At 37.5% G+C, this 11,057-nt stretch overlaps 1 protein-coding gene across 1 annotated transcript; it reads right to left on the reverse strand.

Annotated features, from left to right (window-relative positions):
- Positions 1 to 1,740: 1,740 nt before the first annotated feature.
- Positions 1,741 to 10,784, reverse strand: LOC144959089 (uncharacterized). The gene is made up of 5 exons (XM_078891475.1): positions 9,762 to 10,784; positions 7,506 to 7,684; positions 6,551 to 6,632; positions 4,035 to 4,172; positions 1,741 to 3,250 (listed from the first exon to the last, which is right to left on the reverse strand). The coding sequence occupies exons 1-5, from the start codon at positions 10,591 to 10,593 to the stop codon at positions 3,168 to 3,170; spliced, it is 1,314 nt and encodes a 437-aa protein (XP_078747601.1). The 5' UTR covers positions 10,594 to 10,784; the 3' UTR covers positions 1,741 to 3,167.
- Between the last annotated feature and the right edge of the window lie 273 nt (positions 10,785 to 11,057).

Below are 11,057 nucleotides of genomic sequence, written 5' to 3' on the forward strand. Positions count from 1 at the left end.
CATTCAGTTGTTAAAAACGATGAGGAAAATTCGGACTATGTTAGACTCCCAAGACGCATCCCTAATTTTAGTATTTTTAATCATGTATCATCTGATGAAGTGAAAGAAATTATCCTAGCCTCACAACCCAAATCTTGTTCCCTTGACCCGATACCAACTAATCTTTTAACGAAATGTCTTGACTGTTTTTTAGAACCTATTACTGCAATCATAAATAACTCATTGCAGTCTGGGGCTGTAGCAGATTGCTACAAAAAAGCAATCATCACTCCTCTTTTAAAAAAGCATAATTTAGACCCTGAAAATTTGAAAAATTACCGCCCTGTTTCTAACTTGCCCTTTCTTTCGAAAATCCTGGAAAGAGTAGTACTAAAGCAGCTAAAGAATCATCTAGATTCAAACAATCTTATTGAGCCTTTTCAATCAGCTTACCGTGAGCATCATAGCACTGAAACCGCCCTTTTGAAGATTGTGAATGACTTGCTGATAGCAAGTGATAATGGTAATATATCTATCCTTACGCTGTTAGATCTATCTGCGGCATTGGACACAATAGATCACTCAATCCTATGTGATAGGCTTTATTCTGATTTTGGCATCTCTGGTACTACTCTTTCGTGGTTTAAATCATATCTCACCAATAGATCACAGGCAGTGAGTGTAACAGGAAAAGTTTCTAACGATGTCTATATAGAATATGGCATCCCGCAAGGTTCGGTTTTAGGTCCTATCCTTTAAACCCTTTCTACTTTACCATTAGGCAGTGTAATACGCTCCCATTCTGTTAATTACCACATATATGCTGACGACACGCAGCTATATAACTCTGCTTCTCCTCATGATCTCTCCTCTCTTGTCTGTCATATAGAAAATTGTTGTGACTCCATCAAAAGTTGGATGCTTTCAAATAAGCTATTGTTGAATGAAGACAAAACTGAAGTTGTTTTGATAGGAACTCAGCAAAAATTAAAGTCTTTCAAATTTTCAAATCCTACTCTAACTGTATCTGATTCTGATATTTCTATTTCTGAAAAGGCTAAAAATGTAGGTGTCATTCTGGATAGTTCTTTGTCTATGGATCAGCATAAAACAATAATGTGAAATTATGTACTTTGAACTCCGTAGACTATCACAGATGAGGTCGTTTTCACCTTTCAACACCTTGAAGATAATTGTCTCTGCATTGGTCCTGTCACGTCTTGACTACTGCAATTCACTGCTCGCTGGTCTCCCTAATAACAAAATAAACAAGCTCCAGAGAGTACAGAATTGTGCGGCTAGGTAAGTCCTGGGAAAATCTCATTACGATGATACAAAGGACATTCTTCGAATCCTCCACTGGCTGCCAGTCCGGGCTAGAATTGAATATAAAATAGCCCTTATCTGCTTTGGTGTATTTGAGTCTTCTGTCCCTCTTTATATTCAACATTTACTCCAACCATACATACCTCTGAGAAATCTTAGATCCCACGATTCAAAATTGTTAGCATCTCCTAAAACTAAACTTAAGTATTTTGGTGATAGGTCTCTTATGAAATTCGGACCCACGATTTGGAATGATCTCCCTCAATCTGTGAGATTCTCGAGCTCAATAGACACATTCAAAAAAGCCCTGAAAACATATCTTTTCAGGAAATATTTACTTAATTGAATTTTAAATGTATTGTATGTGACATTTATATTGATGATGTATTGATGCCCTTTTATGCTCTTAATTGTTTTGATACTTTGGTTGAATTGTTTTTTTTTGTTTTAAAGCGCTTTGAGGTTTCGATGAAAGGCGCTATATAAATATGCTTATTAGTATTATTATTATTATTATACAGATGGTGTCATACAGGGTTTCAGGACATTCTGAAATCATTCAATCCCGATAACATCGACAATGCAGATGAAACTCTACTTCGGGGGCTTTCTTGCCAGAGAACATTACACTGCTTCTGATGACAAGAGAGGCTGCAAAAAAGCTATAGATCAGAATATCCATTCTGTTATGTGCAAACATGAGCGGCACTGACAAAATTCCACTACCTGTGATTGGAATAAGCAAACGACCACTGTTGTTTTCAAAAGAATATGGACGAACTGCCATTTAAAGAAAGGATGACTGGTGATATTTTCATCAAATGGGCTGAATCTCTCCATTGAAAAATGCGCCTCCAACACAAAAACATCTTGTTAGTTAATCGACAACTGCACTGCACATCCAACTCAACATCTCCAGTCCTTCAGCAATGTAAGAGTTCAGTTCTTGCCTGTCAAAACAACTTCTACCATCCAGCCAATGGATCATGGCATAATAAAAAAACCTTCAAATGGCAACGGAATCAACAAATCATCAATAAACTCGAGAGCAATGTAACTGAAAAGGAATCAACGTTGTCAAAAAGATAACATTGTTGGATGCCGTATATCTTTCTGATTCCAGATGGCAAAAATTTCAACAACAGACAGTAGTAAACTGCTACACTAAAGCCAAATTTTTTGCTGAGTGGCCACACAAGATATGCCGAGACAATAAATATTTTTCCCGACCTTCTGCTTTCAACTCATATAATGAGGATTGAGCTGATTTCACAAGTGAATAACGACAACAATCTACGGTGCTCTGGTGCCTTCACCGATGAACAGTTAATTGCTTATGCACAGAGCGTAAACAGAAAATTGAAAAGCACGAGAGTAGTGATGAAGAGGACACCCCACCAATGACTTCATCAATAAAATGTGAAATGGGGAGGTATTGCAACGAATTGTCCAAGAAAGAACTCTGACAGATCAGGTAAGTAGTTAAGTGGCCGCCGTTTAATACTTGGGACGATTTGTCGTTTAATACTTGGGACGATTTGTCGGGAACTGAGTTATCCCAATAAACCGGCTTGGACTGTATAAAACAACTCTCATCTTATGACCAAGCGATTACATGATAAATGAAAAACATCTTATATCACTTAAAAGTAATGCTAACCAAACCGTGAAGACATCCAGTCATATTTATATGGCAGTCAGTGAATTATTATTCCTCCGTCTAACGTTAACAATCATCATTATCTATTTTCACCCAATCGTTCCCCCTTTTACAAGGTATTGGGACTGACACCGGTGTCAAATGCATTCCCTCAACACACGATCAGCTGACCATGGCGGATATTTTCTCCCTTTCATCCACTTCAGCTACTTTGGTTTGTTTTGTTGGTATCCTCGGCCACAGGATCCTTTGTTGTACCTCCCACCTCCATCCAGTAAAGATCCTCTGAAAACAATAAAATAGTAATAGATAAATCAATGCACTCCGGAAAGAAAATTTAAGTAGGTTAAACAGCATAGTGACAAACCTTAAAGAACAAAGCAAAGGAAGGCTCATGGATACATAGGTTTGTCTTGATTCTGTAACTTGAAACAAGTAGTAAGACGCCAGTTTGTTATAATTTTTAAATGAAAAAGGGGTATGGGTATAACAAATATATGAAATGAGCACAAATATGATTCATAATTTTAAAATATGAAATCAAAATTCAATTTCATATTGTACAAGTTGTCTAATAGTCTAGTAGAAGTATTTGTAGTAGTAGTAGTATTAGTAGTAATAATAGTAGTATTAGTAGTAATAGTAGTCGTAGTAGTAGTAGTAGTAGTAGTAGAAGTAGTAGTTGTTGTAGTAGTGATGGTGTAGGTGTAGTAGTAGTAGTAGTAGTAATAGAAAGTAATAGTAGTAGTGGTGGTGAGTAGTAGTAGTAGTAGTAGTATAGTAGTAGTAGTAGTAGTATTAGTATAGTAGTATAGTAGTAGTATAGTAGTAGTAGTAGTATAGTAGTAGTAGTAGTATTAGTATTAGTAGTAGTAGTAGTAGTAGTAGTAGTAGTAGTAGTAGTAGTAGTAGGAGGAGGAGGAGGAGGAAGAGGTGGAGAAGGCGGATAAGGAGGAGGAGGAGGAGGCAGAGGAGGAGGAGTAAAAGTAAGAAACACAAAGGAAGATACCGGCAATGAGCAAGAGTAAGAAGATAAACTGGGAAGGACAGGAGAGTAATGACAGTTCACCTGCAGACAAAGCAAACGATTGCTGTTCCAATTCTTGTTGGCACTTCGGGTCATTTTCTGGTCCAAGAAGCCAAAGAGACTCAATGTCGTAATATTGTCTTTTTTCCTCATTCAGGAAAATATGAAGGACCAAATTACCTGGAATAAGAGATGGACTTGTATACGTGATAAAGGGGTAAAATTAAATGGATGAGTAATAAAGAGTATTATGTAAGAGGAATGCTGATCTTGGCTACGCAGTCTCAAGGATTCTTGCCGGTTGTGTCAGCATGTCCTATGCTTGTTGGATCCCTTTTGTAATATTTTTCCATGTTTAATGTTATACATTGTTTTGTGTGTTGGTATGTTATGTTTTTTGTTTTTAAGGGTTTTACGGCGCTTGCAACACATTTAGGTTATATCAGCTCCAGTAAAAAGGAAGAAAATGGGATAGTAAAAAGTTCTAGAATTATAATGTAAGCACCCAAGAGAAAGTAAGACAAAGGGGAACTGGGAACAAATAGGGATCAGGTGTAGGTTCCAAGAGCATACCACCAATGTACTTAGTTTGAGATCACCTATAAGTCTCATCCGGACACAAGCACAAAATCCAACAAAGAGGAATACACTCAAATGCTTACACTATACATTAAAAATATCAAATATAATAATACATAACAGAGAGATGATTTACAAGGGAAAAAATATCATCTCCCAAAACAATAACTATGCATTTGACTGTTTCCCTCCCAGCTAGGACTCCGGCCAGGGCCAGGACAAAACCAAGTAATCTCATTCCAAGACAAAGACAGAAAGCATGTTGGAAAACAGATATAAGGGGATAGAAGACACAGTATGCAGACCTGCCACTTTAGAAAAAGGAAATCAGTATGACATTGTAAAAAAATCAGTATCTGGGGAAAAAAATCAGTATGAGACGTAAAATTATCCAATGGTTGGGCTACTCCCCTAATTCTGCACAATTTGACACTTGTCACTCAAACTAACCAAAGCGTCACAACCCCCCTTATTTTTCCCCAACACTGGCAATCGGACTACTAACTTATTTAAAGATGGTGGCACTTGGTAACGAGTCAGAAGCCAGGGACCGCGGTGGTTTACCAGTACAGCTCGCTGTCGCTTCACAAAGGAAATGAAAACTAAATAACGCGCCGTGTGTGTTTTCTATCTGTGTGAGGGCATCACAAAGAGGCTCGCTACGTCATGTGATCTATCGATGTATCGCGGGACGGGTCAAAGTTCACGAGACTTGAAAATTTTAACGTGCAACGTAAAGCACAAAGTAAACGTAAAAGAGAGGGGTGGAGGGCTGCGGGCCGCCTTGGAAATCTACATTGCAGATGGAAATCGGTACGATCGGCAAGTAAATCGGGAAATTGGTAAATACGAAAAAAAGGTCTTGCAAATCGGTATGATACCGATTAATCGGTATGAACGGCAGGTCTGAGTATGTATCCCCCTGCCCACTATGGGAGGTCAGGAACCCCACCCAGTGTTGGTATGTTATATCCACTGGAGATGTTATGAGTTTTTTAACTAAGTGCATAGCATCAATAGTTTTTTAAAAAAAGAAAAAGACAGTATTATGACTGCCTTGTCCAGTCGTTCATGACGCCATTTTTAAAAATGTCAAAACTCAAAGTGACGATCATCAGTTGTGAATCTGCGAAGCCAACTAACTTTCAAAATTGAGCTTTTATATGGCGCAATATCCACTAAACGTACTCAAAGTGCTTTATAAGGGGTCCCTTGCCAACACCAACATTTACCATGTAGAACGGGACATGGCACCTTTTTAGGCGATATTACAATTTTTTTTTTCAGACAGAGACAACGTTGTTAACGGCCAGGTGCTCATTTTACACCCAAGTACAGTGAGAGAATGTGAGTAAAGAGCCTTTTCCAAGGACTCAACTATGCACCAAGCGAGGCTCGAACAAGGGACCTTCTGATCCAAAAGTGAGTGTCATACCACCAGAACACATAGCCGCACTTGAGGACAATGCATGTGTCAAATACTTTTCTGCTGGGATGTATTAATGTTTTTATTGCTTTTTTTTTCATTGGATGAAGAAGGGTTTTGAATCTGAATCATTCCATGTTTGGTATTTTGTTCTTTTATAAAACTGGTCAATATTCTTTATGGGGGCGAAGTGGCCGAGTGGTTAAGGCATTGCAATGTGACCTGAAAGGTACCGGGTTCAAGCCCCGCTTCAGGAACTTTTGTTTTTCTTCCTTGAGCAAGATTTTCAACCCCCAATTTGCTCACTTGGACAACATGGGTGATTCCTGTTAACATCAGACACCTTGTTTGATGAATTATCTTTATTCCTTCGTGGAATGCCCAGGCAACGAAATCTTATATCGTGGCCGAAGGACATTAAAAATTTATTTTTAAAAAAATAAAATTCTTTTTAGTCCACAGCTTTGAGCAATTATTCCAATTGTATCGGAGTTCCATTGTACCTGATTGAGACAGATGATTTACAAATGATGGCAGGAATGGGAAATCTTACCCATGTCCATAGCACACCAATCACTTTTGTCTTTTCCTTCTATGACGAGGGTTGGGTCTCTCTTAGCCTTTTTCCTTTTGTGCTGAGAAAAAAGAAGAGAGAAAAAATACAAAAGACTTTATTCATATGCGCATCCACTATGATTGTAGCATGGTTAGTAAAAAACATTCAATTTTCTAAGAAGATTCTTTTAAAAAATGTGAAAAATTTTGTAGCGCAATATCCATTGATGTGCTCAGAATGCATTTCAAGAGGTCAAAAGCCAACAGCAATAGAAAACTATTTCAATTTTATCCAACTGAAACAACATTGAAGTGTTACAGACAGGGCACTTAATTTTACACTTGGGAGCAGTGAGAGAATGTGAGCACATTTTTTCCAAGGATTCAGTTGAAGAGAAATGAAAATTATTTTTTAAACAATCAGGTAAGTAGTGTAGAAAGCCTGCTCCAAATATTTTACTACCTATCTAAAACTAAATATTTATTCCCTTACAATTTTATCTTCCATCTCTGCTTTGTCTAAGATAATCATTTTAATAAAATTCTATTTATTCATCCCATAGGGGAAATTTGTCTCTAGGGTCTATTCCAAGGGAAGACTGGAATAACCCAGGCATCAGTCTCAGTGCAGCGCTGCAAAGTGAGCTTGGGCGAGGTGACTTGCTCAAGGCCGTACACCGGGTGATCAAACTCAGTACCTCTCAGGTACGAAGCAAAGACCGTACCGCTGAGTCACACTGCCCCATGGCATCCCATATCACATTTCCTCTATATCTGTATCCCGCTCCCTGCCTGTTCCCAATTTCCCCTCAATTGGAAGAGTAAAAATATTTAATTGTTCACTTCGTGGAAAAGGATTATTGTTATAATATGTTAATTAGAGTACAATAGTTGATGACAACAAAATGATTAAAAGGACATGGTTCTGTAACACTGATAAGAAAGCAACTGACCACCCAGAGCATCTCATCATTAACTGCCTGTAGATGCCGTCTTGACTGGGCGGTCACAATGACCATGTGATCACAGTAATTTGCCTCTGGAGGAATCGGTACTGACACAATGTTGTCACAGCCCAAATGTTCCATCAGGCTTATCAGCTCCTCTAATTCAAACACTCCATTACTACCTCCTAAAAAAACAGGAAGAAGAAAAAATATCTCACTTCATATTAAAAGTACACTGCAGCCCCTCTATAACGACATCATTGGGACCAGACAAAAATTTCATTTTAGAAAGTTATACCAGAGCAAACAAATATATGGCAAGGAGGGGGGGGGGGGAGAAAGTCTGTTTCCAACCATCTACTATGATTGCTTGAAAACTCATTATTTCTAGCTTGTGATCATCATCTTCGCCAGGTCTAATGATAGACCAATGGCGTCAGTGTGTTGGTCGTTCGACTCTGCTTGAATTACTGAGTGCAGCTGCATCAATATCAGCATTCCTTGACAGTCGCTGCTTGTTTCTCTTTGGTTTAACCCATGCTGTTCAATTCTTTTTTAGTTCTTGATAATCGTGGTCAAGTTATGGGTACGTAATCCCAGAGGCCTGGTCTGTAAATGAGGTAAAGCAAGACAAAAACTAGCTTAAGTGGAAGCGTTCAGTCACCGTCGACTGCTGTGGCACCCAGCTCGCACGCCAAAAGTATTCTTGGGTGAATGTGTTTATCACAGACTTTGTACCTTAGTTGTGTCAAAACAGTGAACGCAGTTAAGATAACAGCACATATGTAAACACTTTTGTTGGCGCTCAATGGTTTTATACTCACAGAATCAAACAATGCGTTAAAACAAGCCACAATGAGCTACCAGTCCTGTGTGGAAAGGTCTACATGTAATTATTTTTTATCCACCAATTAAATGACTGTTTTTGGTAAAATAATGATCCACTCAATAATCTGCGCTGTTCTCTTCAAATTTGTAGAAGTAGGAGTGGACATCATAATTCATTTTTGTATTTGTCCGCATGATCAGCGATCAGGGAAACTGACAGCCAGTAAAGTCGTGCGGTATCTTATAACTGAGTCAAATTCCATATGTGTGGAGCACTCACCAGCTGGTTGACCGCTGTGGCAATCGCTGGTGCCACAGTGGTCAACTGGCTAGTTAATGTTTGTGCAATGTAAGCTAGGTTTTTGTCTCACTTTGCCTTACCCACTGGAAATGCCCATCCCATATCAACTGGTCAAGAGGGGACTGGATGTCATTGGTTGGTTAATTAAGCATTTTCATTAGCTACTACTACAGGATTTCAATGGTTGGAAAGCAAACATTTTCATTGGACCAGATATTCGCCTTGACTGTCTATTTGAATGGTGGTGATAACCATCATATCGGTGTCATCATACAGGGTTTATACTTAAATGTATGTCGTTATGGTGAGTTTTAAAAATTATTATTACTAATGATATATAGAAAAAAAAATTGGGACTTTATGTCACAACAGAGAGGATGTCGCTACAATGAATGTCTTTATAAGTGGGATGGATTGTACAAGGATGTATGGTGTGATAAATTTAAAGTAATCAAACCCAGAGGTTAAAAACGTTAAATTAAAAAAAATATATATATACAAATTATTTTGAAAAAAAAAACAACCTATGTAAAGAGATTATGTTATTATTAAATCATACCATGTGCGATGATCATATATGAATAAAATAAAGGGCAGCATTCATAACATAAAACCAGCCATCCATTATCTTGTCGTCTTCTGATCAGTTCAACTTCATGGAAACTTAAGTCGAATTGCTGTTCTCTTAGTCTTATTGAAAGGATTAGGTCTGTATTTATAACTAAATAACTTCAGGAAAAAATTATTCATTGATAGAAAATCAGTCTTTCTTTTGAAAGATTAAGACCTCAAATTCTGACTCAAGCTGTGAAAAAGAATTTTAACATTTTTTCATATTCACTGAGTAATCTTTCCATCTGAATGATAAATGAAAGTGCGATACAATCTGTTGTGAGAGTTAAGGAAGTGCTGCAAACATGGATAAAGAAATCACTCTTAACTTTCCCAGCAAGTCATTAACCAAATAGGTAAAATGTATGGATTTAATATTTTTCGTGGAAAAACAAAAAAAACAAAATCATTGAAACAAACGATTCAGACACTGATCAACCACAATCAATTTTTTTCAAAGTTAGAATTTCTGGGCTGTAACATTTAGAATGACCTAACTTCAATCAGTATAGATTACTTACTAATTAAAGATATAGGGAGATCTCTCTTTGGTTTTGCATCTTGAATGATGTCTGCTTCATCAAAGTAACCAAACTCTTCAATGTCATCGTCACCAGCATAACGATAATCATACTCATACTCACTGTCAAGCTCGAGACCAACGCTGTTACTGTTATTGGAATTATCTAATTTACTCTTATCTTCAGGATCACATTTTCCAACAGTGACATCATTTTTATCATTGACATTTTTCTGTGAATCGAAATCTTGCCTTATTTCAGAAAGTAATGACTTCAACCAAGGGTCATTTTGTAGTGAATCAGCCACTTCTTTAATTTCGATGTCACTAGGTCTTTCCTCATTTCTACTGCCGTCAATTAAATTGCCATCCTTAGAGTAGAATCGTTTATGGCAAAAATTGAACAATGAAGTCTGCTTCCTAAAATCTTGATGGATGGATTCACTTAAAATTATATTATGCCCTGAATAAGACCGGTTCATTTGGATTCCTCCCCTCTTGTTAATATTTTGATAGTGACTGTTACTAATGGTAAAAGAACAGGGTAAAACATTATGGACACACGTTTTCTTGTACTCATCTTCATCTATAATTTTAATTTGTTGGGTTGAATTTTGTAAGATCATTTTCTCGATTTTCAGTGCGAAGTTGTTGAAATTCAAACTGTCTGATTGAAAACAACGATAGTGTACTCGATGTTTCCTTGAACAACACATTCCATTGTAGTTTGTTCGCATTGGTAAGGCGCATAGTAGCATTCGGATATGGTGATGAGGCTGAAGTTGTCCTTTCATTTTTAAAATCGAAAGTAGAGCTCGAGTCCGCGAGGACATTATACTATAGGTTCGATTTTATAATTTGAAAATAACAGAGACCGTCGCGTTTTGTATGATATGAAGCCACGTATATCTTCATAATAATACTGCACTATCTGTTAGTTGTTCATCTTGATTAGTTTTTCACAGTTTGTCACTCAGGCAGTTAAAATCACATTTCAATCTCTTCACAACATCGACCTTCTCGTACTTTTATTTTATAAGAGCTCTCCTTTAAAATATTTTCTATTTTCGGGACAAATTATTTCCGAACTTAAAATTTATTCCGTACATATTCCAGATACAAAAATTATTTGGGAAATTGACTATCTCAGCTGATGTGCTGGCGATGTGCGACGGGCGTCTTGATTCAACGCCGTAAACTGCTACAGAAATTGACATAACGCCGGCCTACTGAGCGGCATTGCACCACCAAGTCTTAGACGACAAGATGCTAATCAAAGGATGCATGCAAGAATTGA

This window comes from Berghia stephanieae, chromosome 13 (assembly GCF_034508935.2).
Source record: "Berghia stephanieae isolate SIO BIC M18660-M18661 chromosome 13, UCSD_Bste_1.3, whole genome shotgun sequence".
NCBI classification, from domain to species: Eukaryota; Metazoa; Mollusca; class Gastropoda; order Nudibranchia; family Aeolidiidae; genus Berghia; species Berghia stephanieae.